This window comes from Strix aluco, chromosome 1 (genome assembly GCF_031877795.1).
Source record: "Strix aluco isolate bStrAlu1 chromosome 1, bStrAlu1.hap1, whole genome shotgun sequence".
NCBI lineage: Eukaryota > Metazoa > Chordata > Aves > Strigiformes > Strigidae > Strix > Strix aluco.
The window spans coordinates 42,088,594-42,115,588 of record NC_133931.1 but is presented as its reverse complement, the minus strand read 5'-3'; the positions used below and the strand labels follow the sequence as shown (position 1 = coordinate 42,115,588).

Sequence of the window (26,995 nt, the reverse complement as noted above, 5' to 3'; positions counted from 1 at the left end):
GCCAGGATGATTCATGGCTTCACTGTACATCCAGTCTTGCATATATTGGTAGGGGTGACAACCATATTTGAAGCTGCACCCAAGAAGAGTCCAAAATGCCATAATGACATGGAACATTAAAGTATCTTTCAACTTACTCCATGACAGGGCTAGTACAGTTACTGCTCTACTAATACTATTCTCATGGAAACAACAGACTCAAGCAGAATGAAGTAACATAATTAGGAAGAGTCCTGGAGATTATGTTGGAAGAAAAACTTCTTCAGATCCAAGGAACAATACTATATGGGGGATTTCTAAGCACTCATTTTCCATCACACAAATCCACCAACTTTCACAATAAAACACACATATGAAAGCAAAACCAGTGGAGATCTTGAATTATATTTATCATAAACTTGGCTGGACCTGTCTACAATGATAATCCCTCAGGCAGAAAGTCATGCACGCATGATGGACATAGCATGGCTGAAGCAGCCTGACATGCATTACCAGAAAAAGAAAAAAAAAATATCTGGTGCACAAAGAAACAATAAATACCCAACAGAAAGACAAGACATAGGAAAACACCCTCACCACTATTTTCAGAGAGTTTATTTATATAATTGTTATTTCAATTTGGCACACAACTGGAAAATGCTAATACAATTTGGTGGGACAACAGCAAAAATGCCAGTGTTGCTGGTCTTTTGGGGAGGAGAAATATGAATTACAAATAAGGAACAATTGGGGTTGAAAACATTATTATCTGAACATGGGCTCTATCAGTTGTAGACTGTAAAAAAAATCTGAAAGACTTAGAACCTTGAGACACTGGGGTGATGTTTCCAAATGCTCTAGTAACATGGTGAAGCTGCCAGAAGTGAGTTTAAATGCAACCCAGGTTGTTTGCTCTACTGGCAGAAGCTGAACTCTTCAGAACTTAGCTTAATTTACTGTTTCTGTTTTATCTGGCTTGCTTCTGCTCACACTGAATTCAGTGGGAACGCTGCTACTGACCAGCAAAATCAGGCCTTTCACAGAGGGCCAGTGGAGCCTCTTTCATAAGCAGTGCAGCTCTGCACCCAGAGGAACAGAAATGCTGAATACTTATAACATTACACTGAAAAGCTGTTTTCTTCTCCTTTTTAGGACAATTTAACTTCTCCTTAGTCCATTTGCATCTTTTCTGCATGTCCAGTACCACCAATCACATGAATCTCTCCCAGATGACTTTATTTTGTTGGCATCTATCACACTTCTGGTAGGATCAACACCTTAGACCTTGGTCCCAAATATTAAGCCTGAGGATAAACTGGATAGTCTGTTGTTGTGGTTCTCTTTTTCTGGGACTGTTTCCACCTCTGATCTCTCATTTTTCTTGTCCACATGGACTAAGGAGCAAAGATCAGGAAGAAACAAAAAATTGAGGAACAAAGAGGGAAAAGTGGCTGCTAATTGCTGGCTCCAGAGGGAGCCTCAGAAGGAAATTGGATGAGCACATCCAAACCCCTCTCAGAAAGGCTGAAAGGCTGTGGCATCTGAAAATCAGGAAGTATAAGGCTTCAACAGCTTCTCGATAGGACCCTTGAGAGGCACTACCTGCTTGTGGGGTGGGAAGACACTCGCAGCAGATGCTAGCACTGCATTATAAGAGCTGCCATACAGAAGGTTTGGTTCAAGAGTCAAGCAATCTTTGAGTCCTCAGTTACCGCAGTCTCGTCTCAGTGAGTTACGTTACAATGAAGTGGATATACCGCAGTTTTATCGTTGAGGATAGCAGGTCAGAATATAGACTATGAATGACATTTTGGCAAAGTCAAATCTGTAATTGTTTGTGTAAAAGGGCCAAAATCTTTACAACAAAGCACTGAAAAAAGGCTCAGCATGAACGGCCTGATGGGAAGCCATCCATACAGACTCTCCTTGGTTAGAGGCAGTCTCCCCCACCCTCATCCTGCTTAAAATCACACAGGCCTTTATCTGTGGTCCATTAAATCTTAACTGTATGGTTATCTAACCCTGAAGGACAAGAGAAATGAAACTATCAATGTAATTTAAATGAAGAAATGGAAATAAGTGCTTTCTCTTACAATTTCTCCAGCACAGCCACCTGCTTCTTTCCTCTCCTCTAGTTTTAGAAAACAGATCCACAAAGGGGTTGGGTGTAACTAGGAAGGCAGTAGCCTACAAAAGCAGTTTTGCCATCAGAGAAACTGCAACTGGAACAACATGCAGCCAGCCTCAGCTGGATTAACACAGACAAGGCCCAGCACAACACTGTCACTTCTCATTGCACTGTTCTTGGGGGACACAAGACTCCTTCTTTACACTATTAAACCAGAAGTATACAGTATTGCACTGCTGTTGTACATCTCCAACAAGTAAAAGGATGCTACAAAGATGTTGGAGTACAGTTGTTTATAAATAAAAAAGCAGAGATGAACTCCAGTGCCCACTCCCCTCCATGCCCCTGATCTCCAACCACTGGCCATTTAAAAAAAAAAATCTCTTCACACCTGAAGCCAATTAGAAAATTCTGTCCACTCTAATGACCACGAAGTAAAAGCAAATATATGAAACATCACTAGATGACTTCGCAGCTTCACCTACATGGTTAATTCACCATCCCAGTAAGCCATCTCTGCTAATTTTTTTTTTTTTATTATTATGTGCCCCATAGATCAGAACAATCAGCTCTTCTATAAGTCCATCTGTAAAAGTCTATCAAATAGGTTAAACTCAAAACCAGTTAAGTACAATATTCAACCCTTTTATTTCTGTGTCTGTTTATTTAGAAAACATTCATTCAAGGAATGAAAGTTAAGACTCCTGGTACAGCACAAGGTATCATCTATGATACCATCCACTTGTTTTAGCAGAATGAAAAAGAGAAAATACAAATGGCTTTAGAATAATTTCACTTGCGATTACCTTAATCATAATAGCCACTCAAAAAATCCACCATTGGAAAACCAATGCTAAAACAACACATTCTCTTAATCCCCTTGTTTGGAGCTAAAATGATACCATGTTTTTTTTAATTAAAATTTTTAGAAAAGACACACTTTTGTAGGACCCACCTATACCATGCAATTGTTTTAAGTAGCATCCCTAAAAATGGTATGACAGTTTTATGTGGAAAAGGCTAGACTGTAAAGAACAATGTTCTAGCCCAGCAGTGAGACATGGGAATGGTATGATTTCATACCACTCTGGGCATAAGCTTAAATCACATCCACACAGCTGAGACAAACAAATATTTAAGTCAGAACAGCAAAATGTTTTAGAACAGAGTGTAAACATAGTCAAAGAAAGGGGATATACTGAGTGTTAACACTATATAAACAAATATTAAAGTGCACTGACACATGTGCACTAAGCAAGCAGTTTTGAATACTCTGAATACTTGCTGGCCTGCTTTTATTGTAAAATGACATCAGAAACTGATAATTCACCAGGTTCCTACCTATTCTTATATCAAAGCAGCTCCTGTTTGAACTAGACTGGGAGACTCCAAGCATAACTTTAGGCCTTAGCTGCGGGAAAGCCGTATGAGCTCCAGCTGCACAGAAGTAATTAACTGGGCACCTTACTCTCACCTTTTCTTCATTTTCACAAGAAGTAAGATCGGGCCAACAGGGCCCACTGTGAAAGGTACTGAACACTGTGATCCATTGCAACAAAGCAATTTAGGATATAAACAGGTCTAAACAAGCATATGTCCTCCTAATGGAAGACTAGATATTTTAGCTAGCATATGGGAGGAAGAAAAGGAGAGCTGAAGCTGTTCTTTGTATCCTAACTTCCTAAGGAAACATAATTTAGGCAAATACTTCTGTTTACTGCTCTATACCTGCAACTAAGATGCAAGTAAGCCCTTGTATGATATGCAATATTATTTTACTTTTAATTTCTCATACAGAAGCTAAGTCTGATCACAGTTTATGCAAGTGATAGAATCGTACCCAAAATAAAAGCACTCACATTTTCACAAGGTAAGTTTACACGATTTCAACCTGAATCTAAAACCATGACCTGCCATAGACTATCTTGATTGCCTATGTAAATATTGTGCATTCAACCTTTGTGACACAATCAAGTTTTTATACTAGGCTAACTATGGCTATTTCTCATATTTAAATTTTAATCCATGTTCTCTAACTAATAAACGAAGAACTGCTTTTTTATTAGGCTTTAAGTCATTTAAATCAGCCTGAACGAAAAAAACCTGCAGTTGTCTTGTAAAATATTACTAAAGCCTTGATAAATATCTGGATTTTTATTCTTCGCGGAGGTTTGGAAGCTCAAGTTTTTCAAAATAGATCAGACCCTTTTTAAAAGGGGCATATTCACTTGTAACATATAGTAGTTTATTAAATTTAAAAATTTGAAGTTGCTTTGTGTATTATCTACATGTGTAAAAGCTATTTTCAAACAGCAGCAATAGTGTCAATTTTGGAAAAACATTTCTCTAAAAAAACTACCCGTACCAAGAGGCTAGTAGGACTAAGCTTCAGTCTACTTCACCAGTAAGTTTACAAAATAAATTATTGTATCTATAGTTATGCAACATCTGAGGAGGTCTTTTGGAAGTGTGAACTTTAGCTAGAAGTTAAGAGGTATCTAGACATACTCCACGACTGACATAAGGAGAAAAACCTCTTTTTAATCAGAACAGTATGATAAAAGAAGTTAAAATGAAAGTAATTAAGAATTTGGTTTAAACAGCCTAAGCTTATACTGAGAAAACATCTGTATAAACTAAGAATTTTAGCTTTCTTGAGGAGAGATGGGAAGTTTATCTACTGCTAATTCAAATAACAGGTATATTTTAACCTTCTGAAACCCTTCAGAGGGATGCAGAGAACAACACTAGAGATGGTTACATTTTTGCAGATAGAAGTCCACATATTTTAGAGGCACAACAAATTGTCGTTTGGTATCAAAGGGCCCATGTTCTGTTCTGTGTATACAGGATTGACAACATTTGTCAGTAAAGTTTTGCAGACCCTGCTGTATTTCACGTGCCACATGTTCTCCAAACTTGCTTAAACAGATTCAAGTTCAAATGGTCTCTCTCTATGCAAATTTCCATAAACCAAGTAACCACAAGCTGTTTGGGATGGCTCAAGAGTTTTCTGCAGGAAAGAGTGTGCCTTAACCTAAAAAGACAGAAAGTTATTTCTGGGGTTGTAGAAAAATTGCTGGTTTATATCTCATGTTGTAAATGGAAACAACCAATCAACTTACTATTTCTGTTAAAACTCATTCCAAATGACTCTGTGTAATGGAAAAAACAAAAAAACAAGTACTGAAGGAAGAGGCTGCTTCTATAGGCACAAACACCAAATGATGAACAAGTCCTACATCAGAGAAAAATCTAGCATGCATCTTCAACACTGTACGCAGAAATCAAGGACAGGTAGTAACTGTTAAAAACTATACAAGTAAATGTTGCCTTCTTTTAAAAACATATATGGGAATAATTACACTGATTAATAAAACACCAATATTCACAACCCATCTGAACTAAACTGGTTTACACCTTCAGGAAAAAAGTCAAAATAGTACAGAACATTTCTTCTTTTCTCTTAAAAAGCAGGAGTGCCACACGGTCAAAGATAAACTGTTGCTGCATATAGATTTGTGTCAACATTCTTGTGCTTTCAGTTCAGGGGATACAGAACACAGGGTCATGTTTCCTGCTAAATTGTTCACAGAGTTATCAGATGTCTATACAAATCAACCTTTTTTCCTACCTAATTCATTATGAAGTTGCTACAACTACAGTAACTAGATGTACAAGGTTCCAAGAAATTCCTGTGAGAACTACTTAGGTTATTTTATGAATAAATTTGGATTTTTCTTTAGTTCACCTATGTTTATGTTCACCAATATATACTGTATATGCACCTTGAGTATAAGAACTGCATGAAAACAGTCTGAAAAAAATAAAACATGGGAACAGGTGTGAGGCAATCAGTCCCCTTCCTACTTCTGATTATTATTATTTTATTCTTTTTTAAATACCACCACTGAAGAAACCCAATGCACAATATAGTCCCCAAACCCACACCAAACTGCTTTGCTTTGCCATGCATCTTTCCCAGCAGGTTTTCACACCTGCTTCTTCAGACAGAGCATCTGGAGGCTACAAAAGCACGACCTGTACTTCTCCATCAGTAAAGTTTATTTGTGTGATGTTTTTTCCAGATCTGGAAGTTTTTCAATTAGTGCTTTATGGTTCATGTTGATACTGGCTATAAGTCCTCCCTCATTGCCATCTGAGCCAGTGTAACTAATTTCTTCACCAGTCAGAGTAGTCATATGGCCACCCAATGCTCTCAACACTGCATTTCCAGCACATATGTCCCACTTCTTAATGTAGGTGACATGGATATACACGTCAGCTTCTTCTTGATTCTTTTCAGCTACGTCAAGGAGGGCCAACACTTTATATCCTAGAAATGGGTAGAAGTAATAAAAAAAAGTTAAAGCAAGTTTTCCTGTTCATCACAAAGGATGAATCTACTAGTAAGAGTTAATAATATGTACATGTAATACTTTGGAAAGTGATGTCATTCATTGTATCATGCCTCTCAGTACAATGGAGAACACAGTAATAAACCTTGTCTGCCCTCTGTCCTGTAGAGAGAATTTGAAAAAGGAACACCCCCCATCACACACAGACAAGATTTTTCCACTGCACTCCAATGAAAGTCTTAGGTATTTGAGACTCGTTAATTTTAGACAGCCTTTACCAATATGCCACATAGACTTATCTAGAGATACATTAAAAGAACAAGACCAGAAACTTGAATATAGTTTTGCTCTTACATTCACTCACTTATTTCTCTATCTCTGTATTATGCTGACATCTACCCTTTTCTTCCTGGCTTTTTATTACAATAGAAGGAAGATGCATATACCACTCTTTAATAAAGCAACTCAGCCCAGGGCATACTCCTTTTATCATACATTATGCAGTATACAGTCATTGCTCAAAATAGTATTCTTTCTTTTATGGAATTTTTTTCAATTTTTCAACTGTTCCACCAATATCCCCGTTTCATTAAACTGTTCCTTTCTTTATCTTCTTATAAGCCCTGGAGAAGATCTGCTATAACCAGTTACGCTTTCACTTCCTTTATCATAAGAAAACTCGTTTAGATTCATTGTCAAGAACCTATGCAAGATCTTCTTGACTACACAATCTGTAAGGAAACTCTGGCTTTCCATATTAAAGACACAGACAGATACATTTCCATAAAATTCAAATTTTGCATGGCACTTCTAAGCCTTTAAAACAGCTATTGCTTTACACTAGTGCCTCACATATTTGCATTCTGTCAGTAACATGCACAAGGATATTGTGTACGGTTACAAAAAGTAAGCTAAAACCTCTCTGGACTGAATATGAAGCAGATGAAAATGGCCTTTAGTGACACTAGTTTTCTCTTTTGACATAAATGCAAAGAATATTACCAAACTTTAATGGCTTTTTCTTTAAAAATTGTTTTATTAAACGTACTACTAGTTAACTAACAAGCAACAGATTCTCTATGTGGTCACACAATCCGTTTTCCTCCATAGAGGCAGAAGCCTCAGTAAATACGCATCAGAGTCTTCAGTGAAAGGATCTCAATGACTTTGCTGGTCCAGGCTTAGATTCATTAACTTGTGAATAGCCTGAAGCCTGAACTAAGTTTGCAGGTAGGTTTCTATACACAGGAAGAACTGTGTCCCTATAGTGAAGTGTTTGCTTTTAGGGATGTGAAGAACAAAAGTTAAGATGAAAAAGAGGAGATGCCACAGTTATATCCTTTTGTCTAATAACAGCTATCCCATTAAATAATTTGGAAGCAATAAAATAGATAGGATGCTTAAGGAACCAGACCTGCTCCACCAGCGGGGATTATCACAGTCTTATTTCCAAATGTCTGCCGTGCAACCTGCTCAACTTTTCCTGCATGGGAGCGGGATACAATAATCCTCGGAGTCTTCTCATTGTAGGAGGAACGAGCTTTTACGTTTGACCCGCCATCCACCATTGCCCAGGCTACAAAAGAAACACAAATTCTGCTAAGATTTACAAAAAACAATCTCTGTTAAGTGTAAAGATAAAAGGATACTTATCCAAGAAAATGGAATTGATGCCTCTGACTTAATGTCCCTCCCTACTGTAAAAGAGAAAGTTAGGGCTGACAGAAGGAAAGGGTGCATGCCCACATATGCACACAAGCGGAAGACAAAGAGAAACCACCTCCACACTCACACAGACTTTTGTGCATATAGCGTTATTCCATGCCTGACTATTCTTGTGTGATACTTCCCAAAAACAGAGTAAGAGGGAAAAATCCCAAGCAGTAATATTTAGATCTTGCAACTGGAAAGCCACTGAAGTCAAAACGATGGCTCCGAGTCAGAAATAGATTCAGTGTTTCCTCAAACAACCTTTTTATAAGAACAAAAAGCCCCACTACCCTTCAAAGCAGATAGCAAATTGTTTTGTTCAGAAGGATATTAATGTTAAGAAAGGAAACAGCTTAGGAGGATACTAATGCTAAGGAAAAACATTCGATGTGCGTTTCGGTGGACTGGATTTAGGACACACAACCTCTCACTTTTTTCATCATGAGGTTCAAAGCCCAGCTTAGTAGGTGGCATCCCCTAACCATTAATTTGACATTTGCTTAGCAGACTAACCAGCAATTTCATCTCAGTAGAGGGCCAGACTGTATGGCAACAGACCGAGTTATGTGTAATAACAATGCCAACTGCCCCTTATTGCTTTGTATTTGTGTGGTAGTATTAGGAACAATCCTACTCACAACATATTGGTATTTCCAGATTGTGAAATGAATACTCTTCACATAGAATGACAGAATTCATTGCATCTCATCTGATGCCATGTCTGAACATTTCACACTTTGCTATTATTAAAGAAGATAAATTATCTAAATTACAGTGCCAAAAAAAAAAATTTCTTCAGATAGATGTTGATACTTAGAAAAAGATGTTCCAAAAACCCCCAAGATTCTTAAAGCATGTGGGAATATAGCACATACTTAAATGACTGGAAATTAAGTTCATATTTAAAGACAGTAAAATATTTAACACAAAATACTGAGCATTCAGTAGGCAAAAAAAGAGAACAAAAAACCACATGTATTCAGTCTTAGTTTGTGCCAGAGCTACTGCATAACTTCACAACTCTAGAGGTCAGTATTGCCTAAGGGAAAATGAGAACAGAAATTCTTGTTTCAAACATATAGAATGTAAAACATGAATACTAAAACTACTTTGAAGCTTTCAGAAGTGCATACATGTTGCCAAACCTGCAGCCGTCCTCACTGATATGTAAAGCATTAATTAGTGCAGGGTTGTGGCATTAAAAGCATGTCAAATAATCACTAAGGCTATGCTAGACAGTCTTGCCTGTTACATACAAAACAGTTACCATTAAAATCTTTAATCAATCTTTGTTATTCACACTGAATAAACACCAGCTCCTGGGTATAATATCACAGGCCCAAGTTCTTCTGCTGAATGAGCAAAGGTTGAAGACTAACAGCCTGCATATGACTGGTCGGTATGTGCAGGTTTCACTTTCTTTGGTTTGCTATAAGCACTCCAATTGAAGGCATCTTAATTCTTAAACATATTTTCAGTTAGCTTGTTTTAAATGCATCATTTTTATGTTAAACAAGGGCAGCATTTTCCTTCACAGTTTTATAGCACAAAACACATCTGCAGCTCTAATTCTGAGGTCTGCAGCAGCGCTCTCTTGCCCCAGGTACTATTTTCTCATTTATACCTACAGGTGTTCTCTCAAACATCAAATTTTAATTAACACTATGACTGAAGAGGCTGGAAACATGTGAAGAAATATATGAAGGTACCTGTATATGCTGAGAACGGCTTGTGTATCACTCCTATTACTGGTTTACCATTTACAGCCACACAAACCATTGTTGTGACATACTGTCGAAGATCCTCTGTGGGCAAAATGAGAAAGTGAGCAAGTTTACAGCCAGATGCCAAGAACACAAGAAGAAAGCAGACCTGACGTAACATAAATGTTGTTCTTTGAACACTAGTCTACATTCTGCCTCCTACATTTATGTAATTTTGTCGTACCTTCAAATAACCTAGCAGTTTTCAAAAAACTTTAAAGACCTTTCAGTTTTCCAGCAAGTTTTCCTGTTCAGCAGATGTAACCTATACTCCTACCAGATCTAATGCTAACAGCTGTGTCTCACGCAGCATGTATTTTCATGGAAATCTGTGTCCCTATATTCTCCCTTCTCTGTCCCACTTCCTGTCCTCTATTGGTTCAAAGCTGATAAATGAAATACCAAAGAACATTCACTGGAAAAGGCAATTGTGTCAATGGAACATTCGCAAATAATCCCCATTTTTCTGTTTGTTCTGCAGTACTTATCAGCAAGAATTTTAGTTGGATTGTGTTGAACTGCTTATGTGACATCTTAAAACATTTCTGAATTATGCATGCTTTTTTGAAAAACTCTTAATTTTTTTATATCAAGTTGAATAGAATATTTACTATTATTCCATTTATATAAACAAAAAATATTCTGAGATATTTAGTGTTGCCAGATAATAACTGAAATACAGAAATGTGTAATTCCAGCAGAATCCATAAATGACAGTTACCATTTATTTTAGCAAATACTTAGTAGCAAGGAATATCAAAGTAATTTCAGAGTTGAAATATATAGAAGTAAATGCTGCAGCTTGATAACTACAGATTTCATTATGCAATTTGTTCAATTACACTAGCTTTGACATAACACACTTTAATAAGAGATGCCATTTTAAATACTTACTATTTTGTCTCCAGTATAAAAGGCAGACATCAGAATTACACACATGATTTGTCAACAAGAATCAGCTACCTGTGTATTCTTGTGTAGCATCTAATGGATCGATCCAGACAGTAACACTTTCTGCTGGAACCTCTTTAGGCTGTATTTTTTGTTTTATGTCTTCAGGAATACTGCGATCCCAAGAGACTGTCTCCTGATCAGCTGTATCAACACGTTCTTCAGAGTTTATCTATGATAAGACAACAAAAGTAGTTGTATTAACTTATCAGATACAGTAACTGTAGCACTCAGGGGAAATTACAGGTTTGCTCACATCTTCTCTTTCTCCCTTCACCTCCAGCTAAAAGTGCATGAATTAGTCATTCTTCAGCAACTCACAAGCTATTACCATCATGCAACAAACAATGGAAAACCACAACCCAGAATTTCACTGTGAACCTCACCACAGCTGGACACTGTTTCGTTGGCTGCAGTTCTTTCTACTGAACATTCTCACAGTATGAATTGCATTTCTTTAAAAAAATCAAAAGTTAAGTGCAGTTGCTTTGAAGACTACAAGCAGAACATTCGACTTTGGAGAATCACACGGTATACAGATACAGTAGGGGTCTAACATTCTATTTATACAGATCAGTAGATGCAGATAACGTACAGATATTTTATCAACAAATACTGTGCAGATTGTGGTATGACTTGGGGAGTAGGAATCCTAGTATACATTCCTGCTTCTGGCACTGAGTTACAACTAGCAATTTAAGAAGCTCAACTGGATGTAACCATTACACAACTGTCAGATGAATGTTATTTTATAAACAATAACATTCCATATCTGTCTTTAGGGTAGGTTGAGGTAAGGACCTAAGAAGGCCCATGAAGAACATTTATAAACAGCAAAGGTCACATTTAAGCTTATTGTCACTTGCTGGCTAACAATGAATTTTATTCTGGACCAGGGTTCATTTTAGTGTGCCGAACAGGGTTTGGTCCAGTAGCAGAGCACACAGTCCCAGTCTGCTGAATGGAAGAACATTCTTCAAAACCCAATACAATGTCATTGTGACTGCAGTAGCAAGATATTTTTGGATCACAAGAGATGCAGTTATCACAAAACACCATACTTAATGATCTCTCGTGTCACATAACATCACATAACCTGTCAGGAAGAACTACTGGGGAAATATGGACCAATCCATCTTAACCTATCCATACCAGCTTACTACCAGTGCAAACATGGTTTATAGGAGAGCTGTAATGCAACTGGACATAAGTAGTGCTAACAGGAATTTAGACAAATTCATCCCGTTTACTTTTAGCACTGCAGTTATAATAGGAGACTAGAGGGGTCACAGGTCAGCAGGAGAGCACCTGAAGAGCAGCACAAAGGAATTCCAGCCAGTAAGTCAACTTCATCAGGGGCCCAACTTAAATGCCTCTATGCAAATACATGTAGCATGGGGAATAAACAAGAGGAGCTAGACCCATGGGCACACCTTCAGGGTTATGATCTTACTGACATCACAGAGATGTGCTGGGATGGCTCCTATGACTGGAGTGTTGGAATGGAAGGATATAGGCTCTTTAGGAAGGACAGACAAGGGAGACGAGGAGGGAGTGTTGCCGTCTATGTCAGTGACCAGCTGGAGTGCGTGGAGCTCTGCCTGGTGATGAATGAGGAGCTGACTGAGAGCTTATGGGTCAGGATTAAAGGGAGGGCAGGGATAAGACACATTACAGTGGGGGATCTGCTACAGGCCACCCAACCTTCCTATAGGAAGACTGAGAGGATGAGGCCCTCTATAGACAGGTAAGAGCAGCCTCACATTCACAAGTCCTGGTCCTTACAGGGAACTTCAACCACCCTGATATCTGTTGGAGAGACAACACTGCAGGGCACAAGCAACCCAGGAGATTCCTGGAATACACTGATGATAACCTCCTTCTCCAAGTGACAGAGGAGCCAGTGAGGAGAGGTGCTGTGCTGGCCCTTGTTCTCACCAACAAGAAGGGGCTGGTGGGGAGTGTGAAGCTCAAGGGCAGTCTTGGCTGCAGTGAACATGATATGGTAGAGTTCAAGAACCTTAAGGTGGCAAGGGCACACAGCAAGCTCGCTACCCTGGACTTTAGGAGAGCAGACTTTGGCCTCTTCAGGGATCTGCTTGGTAGAGTAACATGGGATAAAGCCCTGGAGGCAAGAGAGGCCCAAGAAAGCTAGTTAATATTCAAGGATCACTTTCTCCAAGCTCAGGAATGATGCATCCCAATGGAGGAAGTCAGGTAAGACCACCAGGAGGCCTCCATGGATGAACAAGGAGCTCCTGGACAAGCTCAAATGTAAAAAGGAAGCCTACAGAGAGTGGAAGCAGGGACAGGTAGCCTGGGAGGAGTACAGAGAAGCTGTTCAAGCAGCCAGGGATCACATTAGGAAAGCTAAAGCCCAGATAGAATTAAATCTGACCAGGGACATCAAGAGCAACAAAAAAAGCTTTTACAGGTACGTTGGTGACTAGGACTAGGGAAGACTAGGGAAAATGAGGGTTCTCTCTGGAAGGAAAAGGGAGACTTGGTCACCTGGGATATGGAGAAGGCTGAGGTACTCAATGACTCCTTTGCCTCAGTCTTCACCAGCTACACCACCCAAGTCGCAGAAGGCAGAGGCAGGGACTGGGAGAATAAACTGCCCGCTGTAGGAAAAGATCAGGTTTGAGACCATCTAAGGAACCTGAAGGTGCACAAGTCCCTGGGACCTGATGAGATGCATCCATGGGTTCTGAGGGAACTAGCGGATGAAGTGACTAAGGCATTATCCATCATATTTGAAAAGTTGTGGCAGTCTGGTGAAGTTCCCACTGACTGGAAAAAGGGAAACATAACCCCCATTTTTAAAAAGGGAAATAAAGAAGACCCAGGGAACTACAGGCAGTCAGTCTCACCTCTGTGCCCAGCAAGATCATGGAGTGGATCCTCCTGCAAACTATCCAAATGCACATGGAAAATAAGGAGGAGACTGGTGACAGCCAACATGGCTTCACTAGGGGCAAATCGTGCCTGACAAATTTGGTGGCCTTCTACGACAGGGTTACAGCCCTGGTGGATAAGGGAAAAGTAACTGACGTCACCTACCTGGACTTGTGCAAAGCATTTGACGTTATCCTGCACAACATCCTTGTCTCTAAATTGGAGAGACATGGATTTGATGGATGGACCGCTCAGTGGATAAGGAACAGGCTGGATGGTCGCAGTCAGAGAGTTGTGGTCAATGGCTCGACATCCACCTGTAGACCAGTGACAAGTGATGTTCCTCAGGGATCAGTGTTGGGACCAGCGGTGTTTAACATCTTTGTTGGTGACTTGGACAGTGGGATTGAGTGCACCCTCAGCAAATTCGCAGATGGCACCAAGCTGTGTGGTGTGGTTGACAGGCTGAAGGGAAGGGATGCCATCAGAGGGACCATAACAGGCATGAGAAGTGGGCCCATGCAAGCCTCATGAAATTCAACATGGTCAAGTTAAAGATCCAGCACATGGGTCGAGGCAATCCCAAGCACAAATACAGGCTGAGTGAAGAGTGGATTGAGAGAAGCCCTGCAGAGGATGATTTGGGAATAGTAGTGGATGGAAAACTGACTATGAGCCAGCAATATACACTCGCAGCCCAGAAAGCCAACTGTATCCTGGGCTGCATCAAGAGAAGTGTGGCCAGCAGGTCAAGGGAGGTGATTCTCCCCCTCTACTCCACTCTCATGAGACCCCACCTGGAGTACTGTGTCCAGCTCTGGGGCTCTCAACATAAGACGGACATGGACCTGCTCCAGTGGGTCCAGAGGAGGCCACAAAGATGATCAGGGGGCTGGAGCACCTCTCCTGTGAGGACAGGCTAAGAGAGCTGGCGTTAGGGGGCCTACAGGAAAGACAGGGAGGGACTCTATCAGGGAGTGTAATGATAGGACAAGGAGTAATGGTTTTACACTGAAAGAGAGCAGATTTAGATTAGCTAGAAGGAAGAAATTCTTTTCTGTGAGGGTGGTGAGGCACTGGAACAGGTTGCTCAGAGAGGCTGTGGCTGCCCCCTCCCTGGAAGTGTTCAAGACCAGCTTGTATGGGGCTTTCATCAATCTGACCTAGTGGAAGATGTCCCTGCACATGGCAGGGGAGTTGAAGCGAACTGATCTTTAAGGTCTCTTCCAACCCAAACCATTCTATGATTCTATGACAGTATTTCTACGTTCCTACTGCCAATAAAAAGAAAATCATTGCTACTGTGCCTTTCAAGCTTCAGCCTGTGTAAATCCTTCAGAAACGCATCACTCCACTAATGACTCAGTAGGATGATGATGCTATGGCTTAGATGTGTAGGTTATATGTCTGAAGTTGAGTGTTATACCAATCTGGACTTTTAGGACATTTCAGAATATAAGGAACAAAAGCATTTTTTTTCTTAGTAACTTTAAAGGTGGCTTCCTCTAATATAATTCTAAAGGCATGCCAAACTGACTAGCTCTGATGTCCAGTCAAGGCAAAATAGTAGGCGCACATGGGATGCAATGCGTCTACAACCTAGAACTACTGATTTAACTTTACTTGCTACAGATGATGTAGAGACTGCGAGCTCAGATTCAGATTTCTGACCGCTAAAGTGGATAAATCCCCTCTGACTAAAAGAACTTGTTATTACAGATGTTGTAGGGAAGTGACATTGAAAGACAGTGAAAATAAAGAAATGATCAGACTATGTTTGAATGTTACAGACTTTGTATCAGCAGAATATTTACATAATTCACATCATGACAAGAAAAGACATCACACACCTCAGCTGTAACAGATTATTAGCAAAAGGTTAAGGGCCATCTTCTCCAAGAGAACTCAAAACCAGAAAGCAAGCAGAACTGCAGCAACTCCAGCCATACATCATAGCTGTCTTCTCACGTAAAACCAGTATGTATTTGAAGCATTGTATGCCAAACACAAAGTCCTTGAAGTTGCCGTGACATTTACAAATTAAACATCTGTCACTGCATAATAAACCTGACGATTCTCTTTTCCCCTAGGGAAAACAGCCCTGCAAAGTCAAGATGACTAGTCCCACAGACTTGGCAGCCTCAACACAGCCCCTGGGCAGTTTAAGTTTCACTACAGCATATTATGCACCACCATAAAAAAACATTTCCTCAACAGAAGGAGGAGGCCTCTAAAAAGTTGAAGGGTTGGAACCAATCTTCAAAAGGATGAACATCTTGTTAAACCTGTTGTTACAGTAATAAGACTAAAACTATCTGAAACGTATTGTTTTCAGAGAAAGACCTCCTACTAGTTCAAATTTTGTAGCGGTGGCCATGACACTGCAGCATTTATAATGCTTGTGAGGAGTCTCTCTCAACAGCCATGATTAGTCTGCCAGGAAAAAAAAAAAAAAAAAAAAAAGCAAAAAGGAGAAAAAAGGGTAAACGAAGGAAGGTAAATGAAAAAAGGAAAAAAAAAAAAGCAATGAGGTTGCAGAGCCATCTGGAGAAAATTAAAAAATAAAATCACTAGTTCTTCCATTCACATGACCATTTACTCTGTAGCCTTTGCTGAATATTCCACAAGTTATAGTCCATGTAGATATTCATAGCCATTCCACTGCATGCAGTTATTAAATTTATTTATTGTTAGGAAGCTACATTATAGGTTTTACAAGACATAGTTGCCTGAGAGAGGATCACCAACCCTTAACAATGGGAACCTTCCCTGCGGCCCACCCCCCCTTTTTTTTTTTTTAAAATGCATCAGAATATACCCAGAAAACATGCCTTTGTGTTAACATGATGCTGCCTTCCTACTTGTCATTCTCATTTGCTGAAGCCTGCAGAGCTTTTCTGAAGCAATATGGATATGTATTTGACTGCATTCCCAAGTCTTCACTCAGAAATTAGGAGTAGCTATGGTAGAAAGACAATCACAATGCCAAATGTTTCAAACGGCGCTTGTTCCAGCAAGACACTCCGAGTCAATTAAACTGCTAAGTTAGTGTAAATAATTATAAAGTTTGCATACTTGCTATCATGTAGATAACTTTACCTACTCTTAAGAGTCAGATTTAGATAGCAAGCCATCATGCAAGAACTTGAGACAGCAAGCAGAAGACAGAAATGAACAGCTATTTGGGGTTAGCCACCTGAGAGCCATAAACTGTAAAAGCCCATCTCAAGAAGTTCTGTAAGCTGCCCACTGACATGGAGCTTAACTACATTTCAGCAATCTTCCCCAGTTATGCTTGAAGGTAAAGACCTTCTCACAAAGAACAACTGCATCAGAGAGATTTAATAAAATATATGTGAAGTGGTGAACGCACTACTGCTGGAAGGTCAACAAAAAAATTATTTCATAAATGAGGCAGTCCAGCTGCATCTCACCAGCACAGAGCTTCCTCAAAATGAGTTTGTGATGTGCAGGAATTCTGTAATGGACGAGGGATGCTGCTCATGGGAGCCAGCAGCAGAGATCCAATGGCAACACCAGGATCAGACCACGGTGTGCCTTCCTAAACACCCAAGTGCTCCCAGCCTTCAGAAACCCCTTGCACAGAAAACATTCTCCTCTGGCATGTTGGTGATTGGAACAGATCTGCTCAGGGACATGGCAAGCAACTCAGGAGGGTACTACAAACCCATGTGGATAAATGCAGTGCTCTGAACAAAGAGCCAACAGTCCCAACCACATAAAGACTTCAGGGAACCTCACAGTGGCTCTCTGTCCTGTGCTGGGCTACTCCCTACCAGCACTTCATGATGTCTGTGTGGCAGCTCATCACCCAACAAACCTACTTGAATACCAGCTAGCTGTCTGTGGCAAGGTGAACAAACTCAGGCTTTTTCCCGGTTTGAAAGAGTAGGACACAGCTGTAGTTTTGCCTCTGAATTCACCCATTAAAGATAAATTAAACTGAAAAAATATATGTTAAAAAAATTAAATAGAAGTTTCTGTTCAAATACATGATTTTTTTAAGTAAACGTCAGTACATGAAAATGCAATGCTTTTCTTAGAAAGTGTTTTGAGGTATGTTAATTTTATTTAAATGTATTACTCCCTCTCCTCCATATCCTTATTCAGAAATAACCCAATATCTTGAAAAAAGATGAGGTAGCACAGCTCTTTATTCCTGAGAGCATCAATATCCCCATCTGACAATTAAGTCCTCTAAAATCCAAAGCTCAGTGCCATTTTATTAGAATAGAAAACAAAACAAGAACAACACAAATACTATCCCATACGTATTATAAAGAATATTAATTAAGCTATTCAAGGGAAAAAAAACCAAACCAAAACAAAACAACCCCCCCCAAGTTTAGGTAACAACAAAAGATAATATTTGTTAGTCAGAATATAAGAGTATTCCATGTATTACATTTCAAGAACAGAGACTGGAACAGGTTGCCCAGAGAGATGGTAGATGCCCCATCCCTGGAAAAGTTCAAGGTCAGGTTGGATGGGGCTCTGAGCAACCTGATCTAGTTGAAGATGTCCCTGCCCATGGCAGGGGGGCTGCACTAGATGACCTTTAGAGGTCCCTTCCAACAGAAATTATTCCATGATTCTATGATTCAATGGATAAGTCTATTGATTTGAATGGGAACATGAAAATTAAAAGCCTGGAGGCCCAGACAAAATGGCATATACAGGGGAATGTTAGTAAAACATTAATAGATGTCTGATTTTGTTCTGTTTTGTTAGGGCACTAACTCTGAATGACACACACAGCCACTTCACCAGTGATTATGCAATGTAAGCGCTATCCATAGCCAAGATTCAAACTTAACTTCGTTACTTGTATTCATGTGACAGGAGACTGAGGAAAGGAGTGGAGGGACAGAAGTAAGTAAATGCAAACATTTACAAACAATAAACCAGCAATGATTCTGATACCTTCTTACTGGCTGAGAGATGTCCCCTGCGAACAGTGGAAGATATTTTATAACTATAGGTACCCTCTGGACTAATGTCCAGAGCAGCCAGTAAGAGGATGCCTACAACTACACACCTTGAAAGGCATATTGTCCTTCTAGGTGGCTGCATGGGACTGTATTTGATTTGTTGTTATTTGATAACATTTGACTATGCTTGAGAGATGTCACAACTTGGGAGAACAGTTTAACCAGCAGCCTTTGGGTTTTCCCCCATTTTTGGGCCAAGCCTCACACCGCGCCCCTCCAACCACTGCTGTTGCACTGCTCTGAAGAGTGACGTGCCCTTACGCCCACTACACTACAAGTCAGACTGTTTTACCTCTATTTGCTCAGCTTCTCTCTGTTTTTTCCCTCAAATGTATCAGAGGCAAAAGCTGTCTCATCTTCTCACAGTATCTGTACACACACAAACTGTGTGAAAGAATCAGATGCCAAAACCTCTGAACATAAACACCCACTCAACAAGTTAGGACGTATAAATATGCACAAGAGAGCACTCTCCAGGAGAGCAAGATGCGGTCAAAGCAGTATTTCCAATAACCAAGAAAAGTATCTAACTTATCCTGCTTAGGAAACAGGGCTCCAGAATCTGCTACAGAAGGAAGGACTTGCATTCACACGAAGACTTAGCTCACCTGCAGTCAGGACGACTCATGATCCCTCCCTTTCAATTTTTGAATCTGGGGGCAGCAAGCAGCAGTTTTCACTATGAACAAAAGCTGCTTCCTGAAAGCTTATGTTACTTGACACTGAAAAGAATGCAAACAATTTGAATAGCAGCCTTGCCAACATAGTGAAAAATTCTAGTTTTATTCAATACACTGACATTTTTAAAACCAGCTGCTTCCTTTTGAAAGGATTCTTTTCCTCCTTAGATTACCACACATATTAGAAAGGGAAAAGGAGCTTTTACAGGTGATCTTCATGCCTTTCAAGAAGGTTCCTTTTGCTAGGGTCCACTTTACAAAGAGTTTTAGCAGGATAGGTTTTATTATGAAAGGAGAGGACCTTGATGAATCACACCATTCTCTAAAAAAATAGCTTGTTAAAAGGCAATAAAGTTTAATAAAATTATAAAGTATATTTGCATATAAACGGGTAAGCTACAAAAATATTCTAATATATAAAATAATAAAAGGGATAAAAACCGCTGGTCTCATGTTATCATTCATTTGAAATGAAAACAGCAAATACCTCTATAATAGATAGAGATAAAGGAGGCATGCATTTTTCAAGGCACAGCAGTCCAGACAGAAGATCTCCTCTACCATCAACCATATCTCCATTTATTTTAACGACAAAAGGTACACACTTGCAGGAGCAAGACGACAGGATGTGCCAAGGAGAATATGGACAAGCCTAAACGTCAAAAAGCTTGGTTAGTGCTTAGTAAAACTTGTTACCTGGCTTTGGTCATTAAGCCAGCAGGAAGCAGACTGAAACAAAGGGGTTTTCATAAATGGTAAAGATGTATCAGATGACAACTCTGCTTCTACTGGCTTATGATGAACAGAAGTTGGTGAAAACAACAAAAACACAACAGAAGGAATCTTCATGGATCACAGAATTCAGTTTCCACCAGTGATCTGTACAAACAACTAGAATTTAAAACCAGTAAAAGCCACTCGATCATTAGCTCACACAAGTCGTTTCAGTAGATCGCAAAATTCTCCATTACAGTTCTACAGAAATGCAAGTCTAGCAAAGATAAAGGGATGACTAGCTTGTCATGAGATTTGTAACACTCCTTCTCATTTTAAGAAAACATCCAAATAAAGCCAGATTAGAAGTCTATCAATACAATAAAGAACACCAAGAAAACTTTTTCTGTTTGTGAGCAGCTATACTACCAAGAAACTCAAATCTCCAGATGATCAGATGACAGATTAAACATCCCCCATATACACACAAGCCAAATGAACTACTTGTAATTACATCTGCAAAGATAATCACAGAACTCATTACCATAAAGTTACGGCTTTAATTTCATGTCATGTAGAGAGAACCAACACAATCCGTTGTCATGGTTTGAGCCCAGTAGGCAACCGAACACCTCACAGCAGCTTGCCCCCCCCTTCCCCCTCAGGAATGGGAAGGAGAAAAAATACAAAAAAAATCAAGATAAGGACAGGGAGAGATGACTCTTCCACTCTGGTCACAGGCAAAATACAGACTCAGAACATCAATTTAATTCAAACACTAACAACAACATTTAGCAAACAGAGTAGGACAGTGAGAAGTATTGCCACATCTTAAAAACACCTCCCCCCACCCCCGTCTTCTTCCTGGGCTTAGCACAGAGGGCAGGGAGTTGGGGTTACAGTCAGTCCTGCTGCTTCTTCCTCCTCAGTGGGAGGACTCCTTCCACTCTTCCCCTGCTCCAGCATAGTATCCCTCTCACAGGAGACAGTCCTTCACAAACTTTCTCTGACGTGTCCTTCCCATGGGATATATCCTTCTTGAGATGCTCCAGTGTGGATCCCTCACACACGCTGCAGTCCTCCCAGCACCGAACTACAACAGCAGGGGCTCCTTCCCTCAGAGTCCTGGCCTCCTTCAGGTGCAGTCATGTGCTCGGGCATGGAGTCCTCCCCTAGCTGCAGGTGGGCATCTGCACCACCGTGGACCTCCATGGGCTGCAGGGATACAACCTGCCCTCTCACCCCAGGCTGCAGGGGAGCCTCTGCTCCAGTGCACCTCCCCCTCTTCCTTCTCTTCCACTGACCTCAGTGTTCTCATAGGTGTCCTCCTCACAGGTTCCCCTTCTTGAATACATTATCACACTGTCATTAATTGGCTCGGCCTTGGCCAGAGGTGGGTCTAACTTGGAGCCAGGGAAACTTGAAGAAGCTTCTCACTTCCCCCTGCTGTAGCCCCCCCTCCCCTACTACCAAAAACCCCCGCCACACACACAAATCCAGCAAAGTCATCTAGTATCAATTAAAACACATGTCAAGAGATGCATCTCCAGCCAACATCTATTACTGAGATTTCTGATTACCATCTATACTTCCAGCTTTACTTAGAAACCTACTGGCAGTTGCTAAGATCATCCAGGTCAGAAGAACGTTCATTTTGCTAAAAACCCTAAAACCTGAGAATGCCATTCTCGCAATATGAAGAGACAAACAAATTACTGAACTTATTCAACAAAGCACTGAAATCCTTCTGAAGTTTAAGTAGCACTTTGTTTTTTAAACCTACTTCTTTAACATACCTATCTTTCACACAGAATTGGTATCAGATGCAGAGCTTGCCATCTCAGATGAAATTCCACTTTTCTAAGTATGATAGTCGGCACTGTGGTCAGAAGCCTGTAAACAGCAGGTTTAAACCTAGGAAGTACTTCAGGTATCTTGATAAAAAAAGGAGAGCTTGGAGACTAATCTTCAAACAGTGGGATTAACTTAGAAGCAAATCTCATTAAAAGTAAAACTGCCATGTCCTTAAATTTCCATTTCAAATACTGACGCCCGACTCCAGCATTATCATGTACAAACTTGAAATGAGGTATTTATCATCTGTCTTAACTCGGAAAAAGAATGTTCAGATTCAGGGCAGTTGCAAGACCGTGCCCTGGTTTTGGCTGGGGTAGAGTTAATTTTCTTCACAGTAGCTAGTATGGGGATACGTTTTGGACTAGTGCTGGAAACAGTGTTGATAGCACAGGGATGTTTTAGTCACTGCTGAGCAGTGCTTACACAGAGTCCTTTTCTGCTTCTCACACCACCCCACCAGCGAGTAGACTGGGAGTGCACAAGAAGTTGTGAGGGGACCCGCTGGGACAGCTGACCCCAACCGACCAAAGGGAGTGTTTCTGGCCAGTCTCTAACTGGATTTGGAAACACTGTTTCCCCAGTCCCCTCTCCTCCCAGCAGGTGGGCTGGCTCAAGCATGTCCTTAACCCCCTCACCTGATTCCCATCCCAGTCCTTCTTATTGCATCACTGTGCTAGCACAAGGAATAAATGGGGCTGCATGGAGAATCAACCAGAAGAGCGGTGAAGTAACCCAGAAAAGACAAATAAGATAAATTTAAAAAAACCGAAAAAGAGCAGAGAGGATGATTATATCTGGATCAGAGCTGTAACTCGGTCTCAACATGACAGAGAAGGACAACAACACACTGGTAGTATAGGAGCAGTAAACACTTCAAGCCTGTAACCACAGTTGACAACTTTATCAAGAGAAACCACTGCATATATTTTAGCATTAAATGTATTTTAAAATAATCAACTGCACAAACATACTTCATAGAAGATGTGTGCAAATATTGATTGCTGGATGTTGAGTGCAATCAAACAACACTGGGTAATATCGGAGTTAGAAATAACTGACTTGCCCCTTCCTCCCTCATCTTTCTCACACCTATTTCTGAGGGATATAACAACAATACTCAACACCACGCAATCTACTACAGATTTTGATCTGCTCCTCTTCACTCTTACCTAACCTAGCTGTGAGAAGTCTTGAACTGATGCAAATGCATCTATTTATATCAAAAAGGGCAGGTGATGTAAGCAGAGCAGTTCCTCTGTAGAGACGATAGCTTTATTTAAGGGACAAAGGAAAACACTATGTTGTTTTTTTTTTCCTCTTACTCTCTTTAGATTTTGGAAGTTTTTTTATAAATCGCAACTGTCAGGCTTGTAAGACTCCTTCCAGATTTATTTCAGCTTCTGCAAATGAGAAGCCTAACTCTTCCATCTTCTCTTAATAATCACACCTTAAGAGAAGATCTGCTTCAGACGGACTGTTAGCATGCTTTCCCTTATTATGTCCAGCAGTACAATACAGGGAATTCAAGGCTGCTCACTGACTTAAGCTTATTTCAGTCAAATGACTTCTCCCCCTGGTTATTTTTAAACGCTGGAAAGCCATAGCTATTCTTAGAGGATAATTAATGGATCATTTCCTTTGCATTATAAGCATATTTTGGCACCCAGGTTTTGTGCTGGTTTATTTTTTTCTTGGCTGCAGCATTTGGCACCAATTTAAATGTTGAGGTACCCCTGTTAGGCTCAAGGACTCCACAATACAAGTAAATCAGCATTTTGCCTAATTTTACTCTTGGAATTCTTTCCGTTTTTCTTTGACAGCTTTTGTTAGCAGCATCTTTAGCAAGAAGAGGAGTTTTACTCAACTTCAGCAATGATTTTTATGCTGGAGCATCACTCTATACACAGGGATAAGGCTACAGGTATAAAGTACAATGCTTCTTACAAGATGCAGTTTTATACTGCCTCACATGAAAGGTGTCTCAGGAAATCCTCTGTAATTCTCATAGTCACACCAAAACTGCAGCAGGTCTGTTCTATGAAACAGTAGCAGTTTTAGATGTTTTGTGCTGAAGGTACACATGAAGGACTTGCAGATTTCTGAGGAGTGTATAGTGCCACACGTATACAGTAAAACAAAGTTTTTATTTTGGTTTGGACAACTGTTTATGAATACATCTTCATCACTGTATAGACTTTAAGAGACAGTGTGTCTTACCAGTATATACAGCTTAGTGGATATTTTTTAAAGGCCGCATGAGATAAGCTGTTATTATCCAGCTCATGTACTCAGAATACTAAGTATCCCAGAGCTGATCTGTCAGATTGATTTACTCTAGATCAGCTGAAAGATTTGTCAGACTCTTCCTAGACATGGTCAATGCTCAAGCTCAGTCAATCTAAGAGGAAAAGAGAGATCAAAAGAGAACAAGACACATATGCCTGACGTTTTACAGTTCCACAGATGTACATGCACTTTTTTGTCTTCATACTGTGTTTGAGAACACATCTGCGCTTTAGAAAGTAACATCTATTTTTAAAGACTAGTGGCACAAGTCAACTGTAAGGGAAATAAAAAGGAGTACCAAAGTTTTTAAAAAACGTTCAAAGTTAACACCCTCTGAGAGAAAGACACACAAGCCAGACTGTCACTGCTATGCATCCCAGGCACCAGAGCAGAGTTTACACACGTGACCACAGACACGGAACAGGCAATACAGTTCACTGAGCTCTGCAAGTCCAAACCAAACCCCCAGCCTTCTCTGAAAGCACGGAGAACCATTATATCTAAACTAATGAAGTCACTCCATCTGTAGAAGGGGAGAAAGCGTACTGGTTTCAGGCAGCGATACAGGTATGCTGTAATGCCAAGCTCTGTGAGGACACTGAATAGCAGAAGAGAATAGGGGACAATACTTTTTCTTCCTTTGATGTAAGGCCTGTGAAGGTGGCTTGCCGTTGACAGACAATCCAGCAATCTTCAGAACACAGCCTTTATAATCCTTCTGTAGAGGAAGATTAATCAAGTATCCAATTTATTTCAAATATTGAAGAATTTCGTGTTTCCTTTAGATTTAATATTCGATGGGTTCTCTACAACACTTTTTTTTTAAAAAAAAAAAAAACCAAACCACAACATAAAACCACACATCACCCTGAGGAACTTCCAAAACAGCCACTGAAAACTTACTGAGTAGTAACTAAACCACACTACTTTTTCTCTCACCCTGTCCTGGAAAAGCATGCAATCACCATCTCCAAAATCAAACTTAGGGTTTTCTGTCTGTTTCAAATGACTGTAAAAAGCTAAGGCATTTAACATCAGGAGACTGAAGAGAAGTTCCCATTTACTAAAGTGAAAGTTGAAAAAAAGCCAACAAAATGCAAAAAGGTGCAACCTGAAGTGTTAGACCTAGATTTTGGAAGCAAATGAGAGTAGAGAGGGGTGTATGCCTCAAAAAAAAGTAAATTCATTTTTCCCATGCAGGGCGTGATACAGCTGTTAGCTTATCTGCTGTCCCAAAGCCACGAGGGCTAAAACCTCAGATATTGTAACACTATGTTCCTAAACCTCAAATTCTCAATCCCTTCTCTCCGTTCCCGGCTCTCCCTATAACTTAGGGCAGGACAACTGACAGGAAGGATAGTTAAGAAAATAACAGCATTGCTAACCTCAGCGCCGTAAACACACGCAGAATTAGTGCCATCAAATCACCTTTATCCTTAACCAGAGAGCACATAATCCACAATGGTTAGACTCGGTGTTTTTCCCCCCTCGCGCCCGTATTATTTCAAACGCCTTGTTTCACCTCGCATGGCTCCGCCGGTCCGCGACCCAACCCTTTCCCCTGCAACCCAGCACCCACGGCAACAAGTATGCGGCGGCACTGCCACAGGATCAGCAAGAGGGGAAGGAAAAATGCAAAACGAGGGCAGCACTTCCCCTCGGCGGTTATAAAACGGCGGGGCGACACGTGTCTCCCCGCGAAGGGCCGAGCCCTCGGGGCCTCCTCACACGGCCGGTAACCGGCACCCGAGGCCTAGAGCTTCCCGCCGGGGTGGGGGGTGTGGGGGTGTCCCGGCCCCGGTCCCCCGCCTGAGGGGAGGGGACCCGGCACCCACCTGCACGGCGGGGAAGGCGCCCTTCAGCAGGTAGAACATCCTGCGGTTGGAGAGGAGGTCGCCGCTCGTCAGCTGCTCCTCGGCTCCCTCCCGCGTCTTCCCCTTCGCCTTGGCGTTGAGGACGTTGCCCTCGCGGACCCGCTTCACCTCCTCCCCGCCCCTGACGGCGGCCAGGACGGACACGGCCAGCAGCTCCCGCAGGTCCACGGCGCCGGCGGGCGCGGAGCCGCGGGGGGTCTCAGGCCCGCCGGCCGCCGGCTCGCTCAGCATGAAGAAGGCGAAGCGGCCGGCCAGGAAGCCGGAGTAGAGGTGGTAGAGGACGCCCAGCCCCAGCAGGCAGAACACGGCCATGCCGAGCGGCGAGAGGCGGATCCCCATGGGGGCCATGGCCGTGGGGCAGGGCGGAGCGGGGCGGGCGGCGGTGCCGGGCGCTCACCACAGCCCCATGGCGCCGCTGGGGCGCTCCGCTTCCTCGGCTGTGGCGGCAGCGGCGGGGCCGGGCCGGCTCCACGCTCCCCGGGGGCAGCAGCGTCGTCTGTATCCGGGTCAGGCGGAGGCGGGGCCCGCCGCTCGCACTGAGCATGTCCCGCCGCCCCCCCGGCGGGTCCGGCGCGGGGGGCAGCGCGGCCCCTCCTGTGGCGGGGGGCTTCCTGCGGCTCCTACCGTGGGCATCTCTGCTAGCCCACGCTCTCCTGAAGTGCGTGCTTTGTGGTGGTTTTTTTGATTCCTTTCCTTCCACGCCCCGGGGCCGATGGAGCTGCCCGCGCCTGTCAGCGCCCGCTGCCTGCAGGGTGTGGGGGGGAGCCGGAGACCGCTGGGCAGGC

General features: G+C 41.6%; 1 protein-coding gene across 1 annotated transcript; it reads right to left on the bottom strand.

Annotated features, from left to right (window-relative positions):
- Positions 1-579: 579 nt before the first annotated feature.
- On the bottom strand, positions 580-26,718 carry BPNT2 (3'(2'), 5'-bisphosphate nucleotidase 2). Its single transcript, XM_074818811.1, has 5 exons — positions 26,172-26,718; positions 10,902-11,061; positions 9,885-9,980; positions 7,880-8,041; positions 580-6,443 (listed from the first exon to the last, which is right to left on the bottom strand). Exons 1-5 carry the CDS (start codon positions 26,556-26,558, stop codon positions 6,172-6,174), a joined length of 1,077 nt encoding a protein of 358 aa, XP_074674912.1. The 5' UTR covers positions 26,559-26,718; the 3' UTR covers positions 580-6,171.
- Between the last annotated feature and the right edge of the window lie 277 nt (positions 26,719-26,995).